We start from the raw sequence: 22,799 nt of genomic DNA, 5'->3' as shown, positions 1-22,799 counted from the left end.
TGAGGAAAAAAAGCTGAGGGGCAGTGTCCAGGCCCCAAGTTCAATCCCCGGGACTGGCGTGCACACATTGTGCAGGGAGTGGGGGCCCCCTCCTGAGTCTCTAGGACCCCCATCCTTAACCCCCTCGTGGCCCGGTCCCCTCTCATTCCATCTCCTGCTCCCAGGCTCAGCCCTCTCCCCTGCAGCCCTCCCCAACACACTGCTAAGCAGGACTGAGAAGTAGATCTCAGTCAATCATCCAGCTCAAGGATTGCATTCTTGCTGTATGCTGGTGGTTGCCTGGAGACCAGTGCTACCTGTGCAGTCCACTTAGGACAGTCAGGTGATCGCAAGACAGACCGGGACAGCTGGAGTAGCCTGCACTAGGAGGAAAGCTCAGTGTGCTGTGTCAGGATGGAGGGCTTCCTGGAGGAAGCGGTATTTGCACCTAGGGATGGGCACACTTCCTGAGAGCCTTCCAGGACCTGGGAGGAAGTGGGGGGGGGGAGGTTACAGCAGCCTGGGTCTGAGTTGCCCGGCAGGGACGGAGAGGGGGAGCAACAGGACAAGAGCCAGATTCGGAGCAAGAGAGCGGCAGTATTTCGAAGCAACCGCAGAGCCAACAGTCCGGCTCACCCCAAAGCCTGGGTTCTGGGGGTTCCAGGCCGTAGGGCTCCTCTGAGTGAGGTAACTGGGGGGGGGGTGGATTTGGGCTCTATGATGGACTTGCTGGGTTCCAGGGATGGCTTTGAACCCACAGAGTGGTGCAGAGTTACACGTTGGTGCTCAGGAGGCTGAGCTCCAAGGCTCACAGTTTGAAGGCAGCCTGAGCAGGAAAGTCTGTGAGACTTTTAGCGCCAATTAACTAGCAAACAAAAGCTAGAAATGGAGCTGGGGCTCAAGTGGTAGAGTGCCAGCCTTGATCAGAAAAGCTCAGGAAGCCGGGCACCGGTGGCTCACGCCTGTCATCCTAGCTAATCAGGAGGCTGAGATCTGAGGATCGAGGTTCAAAGTCAGCCCGGGCAGGAAAGTCCATGAGATTCTTATCTCCAATAAACCACTAGAAAACTGGAAGTGGCGCTGTGGCTCAAGCGTTACGGCGCTCGCCTTGAGCTGAAGAGCGCAGGGACAGCATCCAGGCCCTGAGTTCAAGCCTCAGGACCGGCACCAAAAAAATACCTCCTTTTTGCATGTCCTCAAATTACCCATTTAGAACCTTTCCAAGTCACTCCGTGGAAAGTCAGTGACAATCTTACCAAAGCTCAGAAAACACAGCTCTGGTTATGCATCTTGCCAAATGAGTGACAGGAAAATCAACCTTTATTTGGTTGAAAGATTGGAATTAGAAGCCGGATGCCAGTGGCTCACGCCTGTCATCCTAGCTACTGAGGAGGATGGAATCTGAGGATCACAGTTCAAAGCCAGCCCCAGACAGCAAACTCTGTGAGACTCTCATCTCCAATAAACTACCAGAATACTGGAAGTGGCGCTGTGGCTCAAGTGATAGAGCACTAGCTGAGGGACAGCGCCCAGGCCCAGAGTTTAAACCCAACAACCAACAAATAAAAACCATGTTTGAAGGTACATAGTATTTGCACTTGTAATCCCAGCTATAAGGGAGGAGGAGATAGGAGGATCTCCATTTGAGTGAAAACATAAGAACTTATCTGAAAAAAATAAAGGAACAGGACCAGAGGTGTGATTCAAATAGTAGATCACCAGCCTTGAGTGGAAAAGCTCAGGGACAGCACCCAGACACTGCGTTCAATCCCCAGTACCAGCGCGCGCACGCGCGCACACACACACACACACACACACACACACACACACACACACACACACACACACTGCCAAACACAATGGAAGCCTGCTTTGTTAAGTGAAGAGTCAAACACTGTAGGAAGCTGGGGACTGGTGGCTCATGGCGCATGCCCATCCATCCCAGCTACTCAGGAGGCTGAGATCTAAGGATCGCAGTCCTGGGTCAGTCCATGAGACTCTTACCTCCCCCAGGAATGAATCACCAGAAAACTGGAAGTCGTGCTGTGACTCCAAGTGGTAGAGTGCTAGCTTTGAGTGAAAAAAGCTTAGGGACAGTGCCTAGGCCCTGAGTTCAAGCCCCACAACAGACAAAACCAACAAAAACACCAATCCCGGACTTTCTATGAATTTATTCATAAAGTTTAGCATATTTCTCAAAAATAACCATAATTACAGTATTATATTTTTAAAAATTCTTTTATTATTATAAAGGGGATGTACAGAGAGGTTACAGTTTCATAAGTCAGGTTAAAAGTACATTTCTTTTTGGATAGTGTCTCCCCTCCCCTTGCTTTCTCTCCTTCTTTCTGTTTTTCCCTCTACTCCTAAGGAAGCAGTACTGGGGCTTGAACTCAGAACCTCACACTTTTGCTGTGTGTGTGTGTGTGTGTGTGTGTGTGTGTGTGTGTGTGTGTGTTTCCAGCTGGTGCTCTACCACTTGAGCCACACCTCCCCCTTGGGCTTTTTGCTGGTTAATTGGATATCACAGTCTCTCGAGTTTGTCTTCCCAGGCTGGCTTCCAGCACAGATCCTCAGATCTCAGCCTCCTGAGCAGCTAGGATGACACGTGAGCCACCAGTGCCTGGCTACTTCTAGCAATATTAATGATGATTCTCAAACCGAATCAAATATCCATTGTTCAAATTTCCCCGATTGTCCCATTTTCTCCACTGGTTGGCGGGTTAACTTTGGATTGCAAACGAGATCTATGCATTGCATTTATTTGCCCTTTATGTCACTTATTTGTTAAGAATACAAACGTGCTGAGGGGACAGGAAAGCTGAATAACGGCCAGGGACAGGAGGAAGCCGCTGGGGCCCGTGGCTCACGTCTGTAATCCCAGCTACTCCAAAAGCTGAGATCTGAGGCTCCAAGTTCAGAGCCAACTGGGGCAGAGTAGTCTCTTGAGACTTCATCTCCAATTAACCAGCAAAATACAGGCCTAGAGGGGTGGCTCAAATGGTAGAGTGCCAGCTGTGAGCAAGAAAACTCAGTAGAGCTGGGCACTAGTGGCTCATCTCTGTCATTCTAGCTACTCAGGAGGTTGAGATCTGAGGATCGTGATTCAAAGCCAGCCCAGGCAGGAAGTCTAGTGAAGCTCTTTATTTCTATTAAACTACTCAGAAAAAGCTAGAAGTGGAGTCCTGGCTCAAGTAGTAGAGCGCTAGCCTGTAGCTAAAGAAACTCAGGGACAGCACCCAGACTGTGAGTTCATGCACTTGCACGTGCATGTGCGTGCACACACACACACACACACACACACACAACCAAGAGACCTTCCCACAACTGGGTACTACAAGGTGTCTGTGCCTCCCTGGACACTTGCCTCTGTCATCAGCTTCTAGAACCCAGGGAAGATGGCCAGGCCCAGGGACAGAGCTGAGGGTGAGCCGGGGCCAGCTGCCCATCCCTGCTGGAGGTGGAGGAGGTGGGGCCTGAGATCAGATCTGCAAGGAACAGGATCCTGGCGGTGAGGAAGAGCCAGGGCCTGGCTGGTGCCCAGCACCTCCCTACCTGGCCTGCCCGCCGCCCAGCCTGGCAGCCGGACCTCAGCCCCTCACCATGCCTGGCCTCTGTACGTCCGCCCCGCTGCTCTGCCTGCTCCTCCTGTGCCCTGCCCCCCACGGCACGGAAGGGCTCCCTCCTCTAAGACGCAGGTTCGAATACAAGCTCAGCTTCAAGGGGCCGTGGCCTGGGGCAGGAATTCCCTTCTGGAGCTGCCATGGAGGTGAGGAGAGGGTCTCAGCCATGCCCAGGACCCAAGAGGGTCCAGGAGCCATGGCCAGGGAGGGAGGGAGTGGCCAGGGTGAGGCCAGGCTGGGGTGATGGGACCAGGGGTCCAGAACCTTCCAGGCTGCCCTTGTGTTCCAGTCATCAAAAAAAATTCATTCCCAGATACCAGCTTCAGTTTTAACTTTCTGCCCCCCCTTGTGTATATGTGCATGTGTGTGTGTGTGTGTGTGTGTGTGTGTGTGTGTGTGTGTGTTCGCGTGCACGTGCGCATGCGTGTGCACGCACCAATCCTGGGGCTTGAACTCTGGGCCTGGGTGTTATCTCTCAGCTCTTCAGCTCAAGGCTAGCGCTCTACCACTTGGGCCACAGCACCCACTTCCAGCTTTTTCTGTTTATATGGTGCTGAGGAATTGAACCCAGGGCCTCATGCATGCAAGGCAAGCGCTCTACCACTGAGCCACCTTCCCAGCCCCCTCCCTGAGCTTTTTCAGCCTCAAAGCTGCTGGTCTACCATTTGAGTCACAGCTCCACTTCCAGCTTTTTGCTGGTTAGTTGGAGATAAGAGTTTCTCAGATAGCCAGGGGGCTGATGGCTCATGCCTGTCATCCTAGCTACTCAGGAGGCTGAGATTTCAGGATCACGACAGTTCAAAGCCAGCCCAGGCAGGAAAGTCTGTGACTCATCTCCAGTGAACCACCAGAAAACCAGAAGTGGTGCTGTGGCTCAAGTGGTAGAGTGCTAGCCTTGAGCTGAAGAGCTGAGGGACAGCGCCCAGGCCCAGAGTTCAAGCCCCACAATCAACCAAAAACAAACAACAGTTTCACAGACTCAAACCACAATCCTCAGATATCAGCCTCCTGAGTAGCTAGGCTGACAGGCCTGAGCCACTAGCACTCAATTCTCACCGTTCTTCTATGCCCAGCCCCAGAACCAGAGGCTGAGGCTACACAAAAAGACACTGCCTCAAAAAGAAACACACAGACACAGACACAGACACAGACACAGACACACAGACACACAGACACAGACACACACACACACACACACACACACACACACACACACACACACACACACACACACACACAGGAAGCAGAGTCAGCTTCCAGGGCCCCGGTCACCTCTGACTTTTAGCTTCTGTCCCTCCATACCCCATCCTGGGTCTTCTGCAGAGCAAACAGCTTGGATTAGCAGCCTCCGGAAAGTTCTGGCAAGGTCTAGGCCCTGGGCCAGGTTCCAGATTGGCAGAATGGAGGATGGAGGATGAAGAGCAAGCTGGGCGGGGCCTCGGATTTCCTTTCCCCCACTTCCTGCCAGGTCTGCCTCAGTTTCTCTCCCTTTCCCCCTCCCCACCCTTCTCGGTCATAAAGGGCTCCCTCCACGCCACCCTCTAGCATCAGGGAAAACTCTTAACACTCCATAGCTGGGCACCAGTGGCTCACATCTGTCATCCCAACTACTCCAGAGGTTGAGATCTGAGGATCGTGGTTTGAAGCCAGCCAAGGCAGTAAAGCCTGTGAGACTCTTTCTTTTTAGGCAGGCATGGGGTTTGAACTCAGGGCCTGGGTGCTGTCCCTGAGCTCTTTTGTCTCAAGGCTAGTGCTCTACCACTTGAGCCACAGCTCCACTTGGGGTTTTTTAGTGGTTCATTAGAGATTTGAACCATAATCCTCCGATCTCAGCTTCCTGAGGAGCTAGGATGACAGGCGTGAGCCACCAGCGCTCAGCACCATGAGACTCCTATCTCCATTAGCTATGACTCAGGTGGTGAGTGCTAGCTTTGAGCAAAAAAGAAAAATGCTTCGGGAAAGAACCCAGGCCCTGAGTTCAAATCCTAGGACCAGCACAAAACAAAATAAAACAACAGTAACACCAGACACCACAAGCAAGACACAGACAAAGTCCAGCCTGTATTGCCCTGACTCTACTTCAGAGCCCTCTTGCTTCTGAGCAGAGTGCTTTGTGTGTGCGTGTGTATGCACATGTGTGTGTCTGTCTGTCTGTCTGTGTGCCACCAATCCTGGGGCTTGCACTTAGGGCCTGGGTGCCGTCCCTGAGCTTTTCTACTCAAGGCTGGCGCTCTCCCGCGTGAGCCACAGCTCCACCCCTGACTTTTGGGATGGTTTATTGGAGATAAGTAGTTCCCATACTTTTCCTGCTCAGGCTGGTTTCAAACCGTGATCCTCGAATCTCAATGTCCTGAGTAGCTGGGATTACAGGCATGAGCTACTGGCCTGGGTTTTTACTTAGCAAATGGCAGGTGCTGGTGGGTCGGACCTCCACCTGTGGCTGGTGGAGTGTGGGGGTGAGGGTCTGTGTGTGTGTGTGTGTGTGTGTGTGTGTGTGTGTGTGTGTGTATGTAGCATGGCTCTGTACTGTCTTGCTCTCTAGATGCCATCGTGGGCCTAGAGGAGGTGCGGCTGGCGCCGTCTATGAGACACCGCAGCGGGGCTGTGTGGAGCAGCACCTCTGTCCCCTTCTCTTCCTGGGAGGTAGAAGTGCGGATGAGGGTGACAGGCCCCGGGGCCCGGGGAGCCCAGGGCGTGGTGAGTGACCCCGCCCGGTGTGCAGGGGGGAGGCAGGGCGGGTGCTCTGTCAGGATCTCCCCAAGCTGAGGGCCTGGGCCTTGCAGGGCGTGTGGTATGCTCAGGACAGGGGCCAGGCCAGCGCTGTCCCGGGTGAGCCGGCCCTGGGGGATAGCCTTGGAATTGTCTTGGACTCCACCATCATGGATGCCCAGGTGGGTGGCATTGGGCCAGGTGAGTGTGCCCTCTGCGCCCGCTCCGGACCTCCTCCCTGAGTGTTGCCTTCTACGTTCAGAACAGGCCAGCTGTCCGCGTGCTGGGCCGCAGCGCGCCCTCCCCAGCAGGGCAGTTTGGGTAAGAGTCTGGGGGCAGGGCTTGAACCCCCCCTTTCCTTCCTTCCTTCCTTCCTTCCTTCCTGGGTCACTACCCTGCAGTGCCAACCTCTCCCAATGCTATGTGCGTGTGTGTGTGTGTGCATGTGTGCATGCATGTGCCTTTGTGTGTGTGGGGGGGTGTACTGGTCCTGGGTTCGAATTCAGGCCCTCACACACGCACATGGCTTTTTCTTTCTTTCTTTTCTTTTTCCTTTTTCTTTTGTTGGTTGTGGGGCTTGAACTCTGGGTCTGGGCGCTGTCCCTGAGCTCTTCAGCACAAGGCTAGAGCTCTACCACTTGAGCCACAGCACCACTTTTGGTTTTCTGGTGGATTATTGGAGATAAGAGTCTCACAGACTTTCCTTGCCCAGGCTGGCTTTGAACCATGATCCTCAGATCTCAGCCTCCTGAGTAGCTGGGATTACAGGCATGGGGCACGGTGCCTGGCTAGAGCTACTGCTCTTGCTACTCTGTCTTTGTCTCTCTCTCTCTCTCTCTCCTACCTCCCCCATGGATCTCAGCTGTGCCTCTGGGTCCCCAAGACCAGAGTTTCTTGCTCTTCCAGGCTGAGTCGTCAAGTCTTTGGCCAACACCAACTCAAGATAAACAGAGAGGTGGGGTGACGTGGAAAGCTCACCCAGCAAGCACAGCACTGAGTGCTGAGCTGCAGCCCCCGGGGTGGATCCACACCCTTCCCGCCAGGGCCGCACACCCATCCCTTTCTCCCAGATGACGTGGCCTCCTGCCCTCCCTGCCGGGCCAGTTTGTCCGTCTCTCAGCAAACATCCCTGACCTCACATCAATTAGAATAATTGCTTTTATGGGGGGGAGTGTACTGTCAGCAGGCCCCATGCCAGGCATGATGCTCATTGAAGGAACTAAACCTCATAACCGCCTTAGGAGGTATTTGCAATTATTAGCCTTTTTTTTTTTTTTTTGGTCAGTCGTGGGGCTTGAACTCTGGGTCTGGGTGCTGTCCCTCAGCTCCTCAGCTCAAGGCAAGTGCTCTACCACTTGAGCCACAGCACCACTTTGTTTTGTGAGTGGTTTATTGGAGATAAGAGTTGCATAGACTTTCCTGCCCGAGCTGACTTTGAACCATGAACCTCAGATCTCAGCCTCCCGAGTAGCTAGGATTACAGGTGTGAGCCACTGGTACCTGACTTTCTTGCTTTTTTTTTTTTTTTTGGCTCAAGATTGATGCTCTACCACTTGAGCCACAGCTCCACTTACAGCTTTTTGAAGGGTATTTAGAGATAAAGCATCTCAAGGGTTTGTCTTCTCTAGACAGGCTTCCAATCATGATCCTCAGATCTTAACCTCCTGGGTAGCTGGGATTACAGGCATGAGCCACAGCACCCAGTTTTATCAACTTCCTTTTTTTTCTTTTGGTCAATGATGGGCCTGAACTCAGGGCCTGGGCGCTGTCCCTCAGCTCTTCAGTTCAAAGCTAGCGCTCTATCACTTGAGCCTCAGCGCCACTTTTGGTTTTCTGGTGGTTTATGGAGATAAGAGTCTCATGGACTTTCCTGCTTGGGCTGACTTTGAACCACAACCCTCAGATCTCAGCTTCCCAAGGAGCTCTAGGATGACAAGCGTGAGTCACTGGAGCCTGGTGACTTTGCAAGGGAGACTCAAGCCAGACAATGGGAACTTGTCCCATGCTAAGTCTCCGAAGGAGGAAAGGAGTGGCACTGCAGGCCTGGGCTTTGAGACCCATCCCCATTGGCCAAGGCCTTGAGTTCTGCGTGACAACGCTGAGTTCCGGGTCTCACAGGTACGAAGATGACGCTGTGCTTGGTTCCTGTCACCGAGACTTCAGGAACCGGCCCCACCCCTTCAAAGTCCGCATCACCTACTGGGGGCAGAGGCTTCGTGTGAGTTTCCTTCCTGCTTTTGGGGGACAAACCCCCGCCCCTCGCCTCCCATTGAGCTTCAACATGTAGAGCTGATGCAGAGATCATGTGACACCTAGCGGCCATTGGAATGCTGGGGCCACGAGCCAAGGCAACCCGCCACACACACTGGGAAGGGCAAGGGAGCAAGCATTTCCCACAGGACATGGAGAGGAAGCAGGGCCCTGTGCACGCTGCCACTGGGGATTTCAAGCCTCTAGAACTTGAGGCAACTACATTTCTCTTGTTGGCCAGATGCTGGTGACTCACGCCTGTCACCCTAGCTACTCAGGAGGCTGAGATCTGAGGATCATGATGCAAAGCCAGCCTGAACAGGAAAGTCCATGAGACTCTTATCTCCAAGGAACCATCAGAAAACCACAAGTGGCGCTGTGGCTCAAAGTGGTAGAGCGCTCGCCCTGAGCAAAAAGAGCTCAGGGACAGTGCCTGGGCCTTGAGTTCAAGACCCAAGACCAACAACAACAACAAAATGTGAAGCCACAAAGGAGATATAGAGCTGCTGTGCATCCCCCCACAGAGTTGCGTGTTAGCATAGGGGTCTCTGTGGGAAACCCCTGAGTCCTCACACCCATGAGGGGACCCAGGTACCTTCCCCCAGCTGTGTGCAGAACTTGAACATGAGTAGTGCCCAGCTCACCCCCTCCATGACCCTCAGGTATCCTTGAGTAGTGGCCTCACACCCAGAGACTCGGATGAGGTCTGTGTTGACGTCGGGCCCCTGGTTTTGGCCCCTGAAGGTTTCTTTGGGGTCTCTGCAGCCACCAGCACTCTGGCAGGTAAGGGCCCCTCTGGGTGGGGAAGGAGCTGAGGGGCGGTGTTTGGTGAAGGACCGTTCACCTGGGCACAGAGTCCACGGTCTTCTCACCCCGTGATCCGGGCAGATGCCAGCTCCCTCCCAGGAGAACGCCACATCTGCTTTGCAAGGGATTATTGAAAGTTTCAAACGGTCCCAGGCCAGTGGTTCATGACTATAATCCCAGCTACTCAGGAGGCTGAGATCTGAGGATCACAGTTCAAAGCCAGCCCAGGCAGGAAATTCCGTGAGACGCTTATCTCCAACGAACCACCAAAATAATCAAAAAGCTGGAAGTGGAACTATGGCTCAAGCGGTAGAGCACTAGCCCTGAGCCAAAACAGCTCAGAGACAGCGCCAAGCCCTGAGTTCAAGCCTCAGGACCTGCACCAAGGGGGAAAAAAAGTCTCATGGACGTTTGCTGCTAAATGTGACTTGGAATCGCAATCTTCAGATCTCCAGTTCCTGAGTGACTAGGATTGCAGGCGTGAGCCACCAGCGCCTATCTGGCTGGGAGTTCTTTTTACTTTTACTTTCTTTCATTATTTCTTTGCTCTGGTCCTGGGACTTGAACTCAGGGCCTTGCACTCTCGCTTGGCTTTTTTTGTTCAGGCCTGGCACACTACCACTTGAGCCACGCTGCCACTTCAAGCTTTTGGCTTGGTTCATTGGAGGTGAAGGAGTCTCACAGATTTTCCTGCCCGGGGTTGGCTTTGAACCGTGATCCTCAAATCTCAGCCTCCTGAGTAGCTGGGATGACACCCCCCCCTCCCCTCCGCCCTGTGAGCTACCAGGGCACTGGGCTCATCCAGTCTCTTGACTTTCTCAGGGGGCAGTGTGTGCTGGGGGCGTGGCCTGGGTGGGTGGGCGTGGCCTGGGTGGGTGGGCGTGGCCTGGGTGGGTGGGCGGGGCATGGAAGGGCTTCACCTCCCTCTGTGAACTCCTCCTCCAGATGACCACGACATCTTATCCTTCCTTACCTTCAGTCTGCACGAGCCGGGCCTGGAGGTGAGGCCCTGTGGGGGGCCCTGGGCTCCCCGGATGCTTCTGCTCTGTGTCCCCCCACCACAGATGCTGCCATTCCAGCCCTTCCTCCTCTTCACCCCCACCATCCTGCGTGTTCTGGATCTTACGCTGGGCAGTGCTGGGGAGTGGGGGGGCAGAGGAGGGGTCCGAACCACCAGAGGCCTCACCCCTGGTCTTCCTCCTCCAGGCTGGCCTCCAGGCCTTCCTAGACACGGAGCAGCTCCACTTGGCCAGGCAGCTGGAAGAGTTAACAGCACAGCTGGCCTTGGGCACCCGGGACAGCATTGCCCAGCCTGACTTCAAAGCCCAGGAAGAGGGTAGGAGAGCAGGAAGGCCTGGCGGCCCATCTGACCGCCACAGACCTGGGGTCCCTGGGAGGAGGGAGGAGGAGGCCATCTGTAAGGAGGACCTGGGCCTCTCCTATCCCCGCCTGCCCCAGACACACTCCCTAGGGAGGGTCTCAGGTCTTGGAAGCAGAAGGCACACTTTTTCTGTGTGTCTGAGTGTGCAAGTGCAGGGACTTGAACTCTGAGCCAGTCATTCTCAGTTGACTTTTTCAGCTCCAAGCTGGCGCTTTACCACTCCAACCGTACCTCCCCTTCCAACTTTTTTTTTTGCCGGTCATGGGCCTGAACTCTGGGCCTGGGTGCTGTCCCTCAGCTCTTCAGCTCAAGGCTAGCGCTCTACCACTTGAGCCACAGCACCACTTCTGGCTTTTTCTGCTTATGTGGTGCTGAGGAATCGAACCCAGGGCCTCATGCATGCGAGGCAAGCACTCTACCGCTGAGCCACCTTCCCAGTCCCCAACTTTTTTTTGCTGGTTAATGAGAGCTAAGAGTCTCAAACGTTTTCTACTCCCACACACACACTTGGCTTCAAATTGGGGGATCCTTAGATCTCAGGCTCCTGAGTAGTTAGGATGTCAAGCGGGAGCCCCCAGCGCCCGACTAAGTTCTCCTGGCTATGCCTGAGCTAGCTTGGACCGTGATCCTCCTGTTTATACTTCCTGGGTGACAGGTGTCACACCCCCAGCTTTTACTGGTTGAGATGGGCTCTCTCCTGAACTTTTTTTCCCCAGTCTGGCCTTGAACTATCAGTGTAAGTAGCTCTGTCCCATTATAGTCGTTAAGACCACAGGCTCAGGGTCCGGCCCTATGCCTTCTCAAGCCTCTCTCCAGATATTGCCTCCAAGAGAGGAGATGCTATCTGGCTTTGGCCACACACCCCCATCTCTGCTCCACCCAACCTAGGGGAAAAACTCTTTGACCTGGAGGAGACACTGGACAAACAGACAAGGATCCTGCAGTCACTCCGGGCTCTCTCGGAGCAGATGGCCCAGGCCGAGAAGCAATGGAGGGAGCAGATGAGGCTCCCAGGCCAGGCAGGGCCTGTGGAAGGCTGGGTAAGTAGCCCAGCAGGCAGACACCCCAGGCTTCTCCTGGGGGTCCACAAGAGGAAAATTGCTAGTCCAGTGCCAGGGGCTCCCGCCTGTCATCCCAGCTACTCAGGAGGCTGAGATCTGAGGATCGCAGTTGGAAGCCAGGCTTGGCAGGAAAGTCCGTGAGACGCTTATCTCCAATTAATCACCAAAAGCCGGAAGTGGAGCTGTGGCTCCAGTGGTAGGATACCAGTTTTGAGTGAAATAGCTCAGAGACTGCACCCAGGCCCTGAGTTCAAGCCCCAAGACTGGCACGCAGACAAAACACACATGCGAAATTAATTAATAAAAATAAAATTAAAAAGAGGAAAAGTGCTGCAGCCAAAAGCTAGCCACCCCTAAAAACTGCAGGGAAATGTGGACAAGGTTGAAAGACTACAAGTCATTGAATGAAACAGGGCTATGTGCTAGATCTTACATCTGTGTGTGGAAGCGGGGAGGGGGGAGAAGAGGTCCTGGGCCTTGAACTCAGGGCCTGCACGCTGTCCCAGAGCTTGTCACTCAAGGCTAACACTGTCACTTGGGCTAGAGCTTCACTTTGGCTTTTTGGTGATTAACTAGAGGTAAGAGTCTCATGGATTTTCCTGCCTGGGCTGGCTTTGAACCACAGTCCCGAGATCACAGCCTTCTAAGTAGCTAGGATTACAGGCGTGAGCCACCGGCTGCAAAAAGAACATCATCCCACAAGTAAATGCCTGCCAGAGCCACATGGCTGGGGCTGGGGAGAGAAGATGCCATGTTTTTTAAACTCAGATCTATAGACCTATGACAGAAATAGATTAGGTGCGGATTTGCATGGGATTTGCATGCGATTTGCATACTGTTTGCTTAATGCTCACTTTTCATCCAAATTTTCATTTCTGCAACCATCCTGGCTCCCCGCCCCCCAGGGAACTAGACCCCAGGGCTCTCCATGGAAGGCAGGCTGGGAGGGAGCAGGGGGACTGGGCCCCACACCCAAGCTAGCCAAGAGCCTGGCCTTCCCGCAGGACCTCACCTTGCTGTCCGGACAGCGGACTCTGCTCAGTGCCCTGCAGGAGGTGAGGTAAGGACCAAGGGGCCCAGGAACTGAGAATGACAGACACAGCCTTTTACCAGCTTGAGTCTCTGTGGAAGTGCCTCCATGATCCTGCATCGATTCCCCCCAATTCCTCCCATCATCCCCTGGACACCCAGCTCAGAGGGTGGCAATGCGAGAGGTTGGGGGAATGTGGAATCAAATTCAAAGTGGTAGGTTTTTCGTTGTTATTGTTGTTTGTTGGTGCTGATCCTGGGGCTTGAATTCAAAGCCCGCTGCACAGTCCCTGAACTTTTTCCGCTCAGGCTGGCTCTGCACCACTTGAGCCACAGATCCACTTCTGGTTTTTTGCTGGCTAGTTGGAGATAAAAAAAAAATCATCTCGGGGCTGGGAAGGTGGCTCAGTGGTAGAGCGCTTGCCTTGCATGACTGAGGCCCTGGGTTCGATTCCTCAGCACCACATAAAGCAAAATGAAAAAAGCCGGAAGTGGCACTGTGGCTCGAGTGGTAGAGCGCTAGCCTTGAGCTGAAGAGCTGAGGGACAGCGCCCAGGCCCAGAGTTCAGGCCCCTGACTGGACCCCAAAAAAAAAATCATCTCGCAGATTTGTCTGTCTAGGCTGGTGAACCTCAGTCCTCAGATCTTAGCCTCTTGAATAGCTGGGATTACAGGCATGAGCACCAGTACTCAGCTAAAACAAATGTGTTTGTGTTTTTTGTTTTGTTTTGTTTTGTTTTTTGGTTGGTCATGGGGCCTGAACTCTGGGCCTGGGCGCTGTCCCTCAGCTCTTCAGCTCAAGGCTAGCGCTCTACCACTTAAGCCATAGCACCACTTCCAGCTTTTTCTGCTTATGTGGTACTGAGGAATCGAACCCAGGGCCTCATGCTTGCAAGGCAAGCACTCTACCACTGAGCCACCTTCCCAGCCCCTGTTTTGTTTTTTTGTCTTGGGGCCTGAACTCTGGGCCTGGGCACTGTCCCTCAGCATTTCAGCTCAAGCCTAGTGCTCTACCACTTCAGCCACAGCGCCACTTCTGGTTTTCTGGTGGTTTATTGGAGATAAGCGTCTCACGGCCTTTCCTTCCCTGAGCTGGCTTTGAACCACGATTCTCAGATCTCAGCCTCCTGAGTAGCCAGGATTACAGGCATGAGCCACTGGTGCCCAGCAGAACAAAGGCCCTGGGGATGGGGAGAGAACCCTCAGAGCTGTGAATGCCCCCGCCCCTGCCCACACCTGCCCCATCTCCATGCCTGGGAAAGGTAGAGGAGGAAGAGGGTGACAGAGCTCTGGGGGCTGGGAGTTGTGCCAACTTTCGGAAGATTCGTGTGTGGGTTCGAGCCATGTTGGGGTATAAGGAGACTCAGGGCAGAGCTTCGGTGGATGGTAACTGTTGGCGGAGCAAAGATGGGAGTGGTTAGATGACTTGGACAGCGATTTACCTCCCTCTGTTTCCTCCCCCACCCCGCCCCATCAGGGATGCAGCTGTCCGCATGGCCTCGGATGCCCGAGGCCTCTACCTCCCTGTGGGCACCAAGCATCATTTCCTGGAGCTGGACCAGATCATGAGCGTCCTGCAGAAGGACCTCCGGGGCCTGGTGGTAAGGGGAGGGAGTCGGGGGGGCACAGGGGCCGGGCCCCGAGGCCGGGGCTCCGCCACCTTCCTTCCAACACTTCTGCAGCCCCCAGTGAGCCTCCTCCACCATCCTTCTAGGGAGTCCTCAGGCACCTGCATCTGCGCGTGCGCATGCATGCACACAGCCCTGCAGAGACGCACAATCTCAGCTTCTCTGTCTGTCTGCTCCAGGGGTCCTGGAGACCCCTTGGCCCAACCCCTCGATCCCAAAAGGAGATACAACTTAGAGTTCACTCTATGGTGCTGTCCTTCCTTCCTTCCTTCCTTCTTTCCTTTCTTTCCTCCTTCCTTCCTTCCTTCCTTCCTTCCTTCCTTCCCTCCCTTCTTCCTTCCTTCCTTCCTCTTTCCTTCCTTCTTTCTCTTTCTTCCTTTCCTCCTTTTTCTTCTGCCTTTCTCTTTCTTCCTCTACTTTTTTCTCTCTTTGGGTGTGTGTGTGTGTGTGTGTGTGTGTGTGTGTGTGTGTGTGTGTGTGTGTGTGTGTGTGTGTGTGTGTGTGTGTGTGTGTGAATTATCGGAGCTTAAACCCAGAGCTTTATGCTCTCACTTGGCTTTTTCACTCAAGGCCGGTGCGCTACCATTTGAACTCCCCTTCTGGCATTTTGGTGGTTTGTTGGAGATAAGAGTCTCACAGCCTTTCCCGCCCAGGCTACTGGCTTTTAGTACCAGATCCTCAGATCTCAGCCTCCTGAGTAGTGGGATGGCATGTGTGATCCCCTGACCTCGGAATGTCTTCCTGGAGGTTCCCATGGAGGGAGGGTGGGGGGCGGCCATTGTGGCCTCGGTGACAGCCAGGGCGAGCACCAGGGGCCATGCGAGCTGGAGGCCGAAGGTCTACTCCCGCCTGAGAAGCCGAGCCAGGACCTCAGACTTCCCTTCCATCTTGCAGAAGATGGCAGCCAAGGCGCCCCGCCCTGCTGGCTGGCACCCCGGGGCACCCGCATGCCTGCAGCCCGGATTCTTCTTCTTCTTCCTCCTCCTCCAGACCATTGGCTTCTTCTGCTACGTGAACTTCAGGTGAGCCTTCCCTGGGTGGGCAGAGTTTCCCAGACTGCCCAGCGTGGCTTGGTTCTGGGCTGTAACTGCTCAGTTTGAGGCCTGGAGGGAGGCTGCATGGTCTGCCCCACAGCCAGAGCGGAGCGCACCAGGACCCTTCTTCCCCTCACCAAGGCCACCTCGGTCCCCGAGAGGGAGAAAGCGACAGCTGACAAGCAAATGGACGATGCTTGATGGCACATGATAGGTGTGCGAGAGAAAGAACTTTATTTTTTACTCTTTTGTTTTTTGTCGGTTGTGGGGCTTGAACTCAGGGCCTGGGTGCTGTCCCTGAGCCTCTTTGTGCTCAAGGGCAGCGCTCTACCACTCAAATCACAGTGCCACTTCCAGTTTTTGAGTGGGTAATGGGAGATGTGAATCTCATGGGGACTTTTCTGCCTGGGCTGGCTTCCAACTGCGATCCTCAGATCTCAGCCTCCTGAGTAGCTAGGTTGACATGCGTGAGCCACTAGCACCCAACTGCAAAAAAGCATATTTTGGGGAGAAATGTCACAGTTTAACAGTGGAAGTAAATGGAAGAGCCAATGAAGTGGAATAGGGCAAAGAAGCCAGCTGTGGCAGTGTGTGCCTGGAAGCTCAGCACTTGTGAGGCAATGGCTGATCTGGGAGGATCTAGAATTTGAGGACAGCCTGAATCACATAGAGAAACCCACCTTTCTTTCTTTCTTTCTTTCTTTCTTTCTTTCTTTCTTTCTTTCTTTCTTTCTTTCTTTCTTTCCTTTCCTTTCTTTCTTTCTTTCTTTCTTTCTTTCTTTCTTTCTTTCTTTCTTTCTTTCTTCCATCTTTCCTTCCTTCCTTCCTTCCTTCCTTCCTTCCTTCCTTCCTTCCTTCCACCAGACCTAGGGCTTGAACTCAGGACCTGGGTACTGTCCCTGAGCTTCTTTTGCTCAAATTAGCACTCTACCTGTTGAGCCACAGCTTTTTCTGTGTATATGGCACTGAGGAATCGATCGGACCCAGGGCTTCATGCATGCTAGGCAAGACTCAACCACTAAGCCACATTCTCAGCCCAGAGAGACCCATCTTAAAATTAAAAAGAAAAAAAAAAAAAGAAAAGATCTGGGCACTGGTGGCTCATGCCTGTCATCCTAGCTACTCAGGAGGCTGAAATCAAAGGATCACAGTTCAAAGTCAGCCCAGGCAGGAAAGTCCATGAGACTCTTATCTCTAACCAGCAAAAAGCCAGAAGTAGAGCTATGGCTCAAGTGGTTGAGCACCAACCTTAGGCTTTAACAAAGCTTAGGGAGAGAGCATCCAGGCCCTGAATTTGCTTGCACACACACACACACACACACACGCGCGTGCGCGCGCACACACACACACACACACACACACACACAGGCCCAAGCAATCTCCTTGTCTCTGACAGCAGCAGGCAGGAGCTGGAGGAGAGCCTTCGGGAATGTCTGTCCACAGTTCCCTTTCCTCTGGACCCTGCACCCGGCACCCCTGCACCCCGCACCCCTGCACCCCGCATCCCTGGGGTGCTGGGGCTTCTCAGAAGGCAGCCGGTCTCCTCCAGCATGAATGCCTGAGCCCCCTCCAAGCTTCGTGTCTTGGGGCCCTGGTCGGTCTGTATCTGCCTCTTCTAAGCCCCCTGCTCCTGCCCACAGCCTGGCTTTGGAAGAACTTCTCCAAATTAAAGCGGCTTTCCCCCTGCTGAGCTTCCGCGTGCCCTCACAGCCTCCCCAATGGATCCTGCCATCCTCTGGGGGAGGTCTCTGGGAGGGAGTCCCAAGGACAGGGAAACGTGGGGGGCTTTGTTCCCACTGCACCCCGCTTCCCCGCACCCCTTTCCTCTGAACTGCTGATGGAAGGAGGTCCACGTCTGGGTGGAATTCCATCACAGAGCCCCCCCAACCCCCCACTGGGTGCGAGGTGTCTGGCTGTGTCCCCCCTGCCCTTGCTCCTCCAGCATCACCAGGCTCTGGCCCTCGGCACCCCAGGGCCGGCAGGGTGGCACGTGACCTCAACTCTGCCAGGCGAATCCGGGGATCCATCCCTGGGAATCCCGCACCTTGCTCTCCTTTGGGGGGAGGTAGCGTTGGGGGGGGACCAGCATTGTGGGGGGGGAACCCAATGTGTGGGGAGGGGGGGTCCACTCTGAGTGTCTGTCTGCTTTCTCGCAGCGACCTGGGTCTCTCCGCTGAAATCCTGGAGAGAAAGTTGAAATTGGGGAGGGAGCAGGGGTCCGGGCTGTGTGTATGGAGGCGACCCCCCTTCTTTCTCTAGGAAGCAGCCCCCCCTGGGCGGGCGGGCTGTCAGCCGTGGCCAGCCGGGCTGGGCGTTGAAGGAGGCGGGGGTGAGGCTGGGCACGTGGTCCGGCCTCGCCAGCCCCGTGCGGGCCCCCCGCCCCCCGTGGGGGGAGCGTGGGGAAGGAGGTGCAGCGCAGAGCCCGGGCTGGCTGCCGGAGCTGTCCAGGGGCCCCGGTGCTGAAGCCGATTGCCAGGGTGGTGACAGAGACGCCGGCCGCAGAGGCTGCCCGGGACCATGGCGTTCATGGTGAAGACGATGGTGGGCGGCCAGCTGAAGAATCTCACCGGGAGCCTGGGGGGCGGTGAGGAGAAGGGAGACGGGGAGAAGTCGGCGGCCGAAGCACAGGGCATGAGCCGGGAGGAATACGAGGAGTATCAGAAGCAACTAGTGGAAGAAAAGTAAGTGGGGGGTCCCCCTGGCTCCAGAGACACCCCCCACCTCCCAGCACCCCAAGCCACCTAAACCTCTGGAGGGCTAAACCTCCATCCAAGCCCCTCTCCCCTTTCTTCCTAAACTTGACAAGAGGCTGGGACGGGGGTCCAAGCCTCTATGATGTTCCCAGGTACCCCATCTCACACCCCCAGGACCCCCCCCCCCGCTTTGATTCTCAGAGGGGGTGGGGGGGAGGGGCGCACTCGCTTCCCTGGGTAATCTTTTAATCCGATCGAGTCTCCACTGCCTGCCCCTGGCTTCCAGCAAGGAAGCCTGTGTTTCCAGACAAACAAACAAATAAATAAACAAGAGGGGGGGCTCAGATCCTGAGTTGGGGGCGCACAGGCACTGAGCCCCACTTGTAGGCATTGGTTCTGGCCCTAGGTAGCTGGAGCGGAGACTCTGGACTCCGGCCAGGCTGCCTGGGTTCCCAAAGATCTTGGCTTTGCTTTCTCTACCCGCGGAATAACTTAGAAGTTCCTTCTCTTTCCTCCTTGCCTCCTTTCCTCTTCTGGAAAATGGGGGGTGTCATAATTAGCATAGGAATGAAGGCTAAGTGACTTGGGGTGCATAAAATCATCGAGTCACAGCAGCCAGCCCATAACACATCCTGAAACATTACCAACTGCTCTTCCACTTTTCTCTTTCTTGTGCCAGTACTGGGGCTTGAACTCGGGGCTCGGGTGCTCTCCTTTAGCTTTGTTTGTTTGTTTGTTCAAGACTGGTGCTCTCCCACTTGAGCCACACCTCCACTTTGGACTTTTTACTAGTTCATTGGAGATCAATAAGAGTCTCACAGACTTTTCCTTCCCCCAGGTTGGTTTCATACCGTGATCCTCAGATCTCAGCCTCCTGGGTAGCTGGGATGACAGGCGTGAGCCACTGGTGCTGTTTATTTCAGCCTAATTTTACAAGAGAGAAAGAGGGACTTGCTCAAGGTTGTGCTTGGAGCACCAGTCGGCCCTCAACATCTTCCTCCACCCAAGGGGTGTGGAGGGAAAGATCTGAATGGAAGTCCACAGGGAGTGCACATTAGGGTCTGCAGAGACTCAGTGGCACCCCTTCCTGGTTGGCTCTGTCCAGTGTAGGGATGAGGAGAGACAGCAAATGGTTGGAGTGCCCAACTTTCCCAGGCTGGTGGGAATCCCGCTGCGCCCCCCTCACCTCACCCTGGCTCCCCGCATTGAAGACTCCGCTCCTCTCCCCCCTCCCCCTGCAGGATGGAGCGGGATGCACAGTTCACCCAGAGGAAGGCCGAGAGGGCCACGCTGCGGAGTCACTTTCGTGACAAGTACCGGCTACCTAAGGTAGGGCCTGGCCGGAGGATCAGCATCCTGAGCTGGACTCTGGCCCTGACCGGGCAGGGGGCAGACACTGCAGTCCTCAGCCCTGAGATAATCCTTCCTACCTCCACTTCCGTGTGTGTGTGTGTGTGTGTGTGTGTGTGTGTGTGTGTGTGTGTGTGTGTGTGTGTGTGTGTGTGAATGCCGGTCGTGGGGCTTGAACTCAAGGCCTGGGCACTGTCCCTCAGCTCTTCAGCTCAAGGTGCATGCTCTACCACTTGAGCCACAGCACCATTTCCAATTTTCTGGTGGTTAATTGAAAGCAAGAGTCTCACGGACTTTCCTGCCTGGGCTGGCTTTGAATGGAGATCCTTAGATCCCAGCCTCCTGAGTAGCTAGGGTTACAGGCGTGAGCCACTGACACCCGGCTGAAGATGGGTTTTGATAGCTTGTTTTTGCCTGAGCAGGCCTCAAGCCTCAACTTCGTGATCTCCACTTGGAGATGTGAACCTTTGTGTCAGGAAGGGGACATGAGTTCAAATCTAGATCCTGTTTCCTAGTTGTAGTCACCATGTCTTCTTTGCAGGAAATGTAACAAACGGTGCTGGGAAAGTGGCTTAGTGGTAGAGTGCTAGCCTTGAGCAAAAGAAGCTCAAGGACAGTGCCCAAGCCCTAGCACTAGGGGGAAAAAATGTAGCAAATGATAGGGAGTCTGGGAGCTCATGGTGCACGCCTGTTATCCCAGCTACTCGGGAGGCTGAGATCTGAGGATGGAGATTTGAAACCAGCCCAGTCCAGACAGGAAAGTCCAGGCCCTGAGTTCAAATCCCAGGATTGGAGAAAGAAGAGAAAGAGAGAAAGAGAGAGGAAGGGAAGGAAAGAAAGAGGGAAGGAAAGAAGGAAGGAAGGAAGGAAGGAAGGAAGGAAGGAAGGAAGGAAGGAAGGAAGGAAGGAAGGGAGGGAGGGAGGGAGGGAGGGAAGGAAGGAAGGAAGGAAGGAAGGAAGGAAGGGAGAGAGGGAAGGAGGGAGGGAAGGAGGGAGGGAGGGAGGAAGGGAGGGAGGGTTGGGCACTAATGATTCACACCTGGGATCTTTGCAAAAAGCTCAAAGTAGAGCTGTGGCTCAAGTGGTAGAGCACCAGCCTTGAGTGAAAAAGCTCTGGGATAGCGCCCGGGCCCTGAGTTCAAGCCCACAACTGTCACACAAAGCAGGGTGTCTAGAACCCCAGTCCTGGCTTTTTTCTTTGCCCCTCCCCCAGCCCTGGGCTCCTCACAGCATTCCACCTCCCCCCCCACCTTTCTTCCTACAGAACGAGACAGATGAGAATCAGATCCAGATGGCCGGTGGGGACGTGGAGCTGCCCCGGGAACTGGCCAAGATGATCGAGGAGGACACGGAGGAGGAGGAGGAGAAGGCCTCGGTGCTTGGGCAGCTGGCCAGCCTCCCGGGCCTGGACCTGGGCTCACTCAAGGACAAGGCTCAGAGCACGCTGGGGGACCTGAAGCAGTCCGCTGAGAGATGCCGCGTCATGTGACCGCGTCCTGCGGTCACCTGTGGCGTGTGCAGACGGCCAAGCCCACCCAAGGGCTGTGGGCTCACAGCTGTCCAAGGGCCCAAGACCCCCACTGGGGCTTTGCTTCCCTTTCCTCTAACCTCAAACCCCTTTCATCCATGCTCCAAGTAAACCTGCCTTCTGCCTTTCCCCTCTCCACTGGGAAAAGTTGGTAGTGCTCCTTCGGCCCCCCAGAACCCCAATTTTTACTCAGCCTGAGGAGAGGGGGGCTCACCAAGGGCCATGCACACACACACACATCCTGACGCACACAGCTGTGTCCTCAGGGTGCCTGCGTCCCTCCAGACCCCAATGCCCAGACACCCCAACACCCCGGCATCCCAACATGAGGCTTTAGGAAGACAAGAGGTCTGAGTTCCTGTCTCTTGAGAGCCCCAGCTCTTGGGCTGTGTGTGTGGCTCAGTGGTAGAGTGCTTGCCTAGCATGCATGAAGCCCTGGGTTCCATTCCTCAGTACCACATACACAGAAAAAGCCAGAAATGGGGCTGTGGCTCAAGTGATAGAGTGCTAGCCTTGAGCAAAAGCAGCTCAGGGACAGAGCCCAGACTCCGAGTTCAAGCCCCAGGACTGGCAAGAAAAGGAAAAGAAAAAGAAAGAAAAAGCAAAAGAAAAGAAAGCCATAGCTCTTTCTAGGCTTTATTTTATTTATTTATATATTTATTTATTTATTTATTGCCAGTCCTGGGGCTTGAACTCAGGGCCTGGGCACTGTCCCTGACCTTCTTCTGCTCTAGGCTAGCACTCTACCACCCGAGCCACAGCGCCACTTCTGGCTTTTTCTGTGTATGTGGTACTGAGGAATTGAACCTAGGGCTTCAAGCATGCCAGGCAAGCACTCTACCACTGAGCCACACACCCAGCCCCTGGTCTTCATTTTACCATCTGTAAAAGGGGACCAAACTAGCTGGGTGCCGGTGGTTCACGCCTGTCATCCTAGTTACTCAAGAGGCTGAGATCTGAGGATTGAGGTTCAAAGCCAGCTCAGGCAGAGAAATCCAAGGGATTCTTATGTCTGTTTAAACACCAAAATGTCAGAAAGGGAGCTGTGGATAAAGCTAAAAGCTAAGTGACAGTACCCAGGTCCTGAGTTCAAGCCCTAGTATGTACACACACACACACACACACACACACACACACAGAGTGTGTACGCAGGCACGCACGGGAATAAATTGATTTCTAAAGTTCTATCCCTCTGGGCATCTTGGAGCCAAGCCCATGCCCTTCCAGGCAGGGTAGCAGCTGCCGCGGTGGGCTCTGGGATTTGAGCAGAAGGCCAGCGAGGAAGCTGGCACTGCAGAGCAGCCAGGAGGCTCCCGGCCTTCTCTGGGCCCAGGGCCTCGTCAGTTTCTGTTCTGTTCCTGTAGAACTCTCTCTCTCTCTCTCTCTGGATTCCATAGCACGAATCTCCTCTCCTAACAAATAAAGATTCCAGATGACATGGATGGCTTCCTATTTGTCATCATTGATCTTTTCTTTCTTTTTTTTCTTTTTCTTTTTTTTTTTTGTCCATCATGGGGCTTGAACTCTGGGCCTGGGCAATGCCCCTCAGCTCTTCAGCTCCAGGCTAGCGCTCTACCACTTGAGCCACAGCTCCACTTCCAGTCTTCTGGTGGTTTATTGGAGATAAGAGTTTCACAGCTTTTTTTGCTCAGGCTGGCTTTGAACCACGATCCTCAGATCTCAGCCTCCTGAGTAGCTAGGATTACAGGCGTGAGCCACCAGCGCCC

At 54.4% G+C, this 22,799-nt stretch overlaps 2 protein-coding genes across 3 annotated transcripts; both read left to right on the top strand.

Moving 5' to 3' along the window:
• Positions 1-3,485: 3,485 nt before the first annotated feature.
• Lman1l (lectin, mannose binding 1 like) lies at positions 3,486-17,179 on the top strand. Of its 2 annotated transcripts, none has more exons than XM_070042696.1 (13): positions 3,486-3,748; positions 6,145-6,299; positions 6,386-6,493; positions 6,574-6,632; positions 8,430-8,529; positions 9,224-9,344; positions 10,314-10,369; positions 10,575-10,704; positions 11,638-11,789; positions 12,815-12,870; positions 14,317-14,440; positions 15,362-15,489; positions 16,901-17,179. In XM_070042696.1, the coding sequence occupies exons 1-13, from the start codon at positions 3,583-3,585 to the stop codon at positions 17,061-17,063; spliced, it is 1,518 nt and encodes a 505-aa protein (XP_069898797.1). In that variant the 5' UTR covers positions 3,486-3,582; the 3' UTR covers positions 17,064-17,179. The 2 variants fall into 2 exon arrangements, with proteins under 2 accessions (XP_069898797.1, XP_069898796.1); XM_070042695.1 differs by having other exon boundaries at positions 16,898-17,179.
• A 661-nt stretch (positions 17,180-17,840) lies between these two features.
• On the top strand, positions 17,841-22,498 carry Cplx3 (complexin 3). The gene is made up of 3 exons (XM_070042694.1): positions 17,841-18,182; positions 19,436-19,523; positions 20,809-22,498. Exons 1-3 carry the CDS (start codon positions 18,019-18,021, stop codon positions 21,031-21,033), a joined length of 477 nt encoding a protein of 158 aa, XP_069898795.1. The 5' UTR covers positions 17,841-18,018; the 3' UTR covers positions 21,034-22,498.
• Positions 22,499-22,799: the final 301 nt, after the last annotated feature.

This window comes from Dipodomys merriami, unplaced genomic scaffold, assembly GCF_024711535.1.
Source record: "Dipodomys merriami isolate MVZ:Mamm:240054 unplaced genomic scaffold, mDipMer1.0.p SCAF_33, whole genome shotgun sequence".
Classification (NCBI taxonomy): domain Eukaryota; kingdom Metazoa; phylum Chordata; class Mammalia; order Rodentia; family Heteromyidae; genus Dipodomys; species Dipodomys merriami.
The sequence above is the reverse complement of the archived record's forward strand: the minus strand, read 5'-3'. Positions and strand labels throughout refer to the sequence as shown.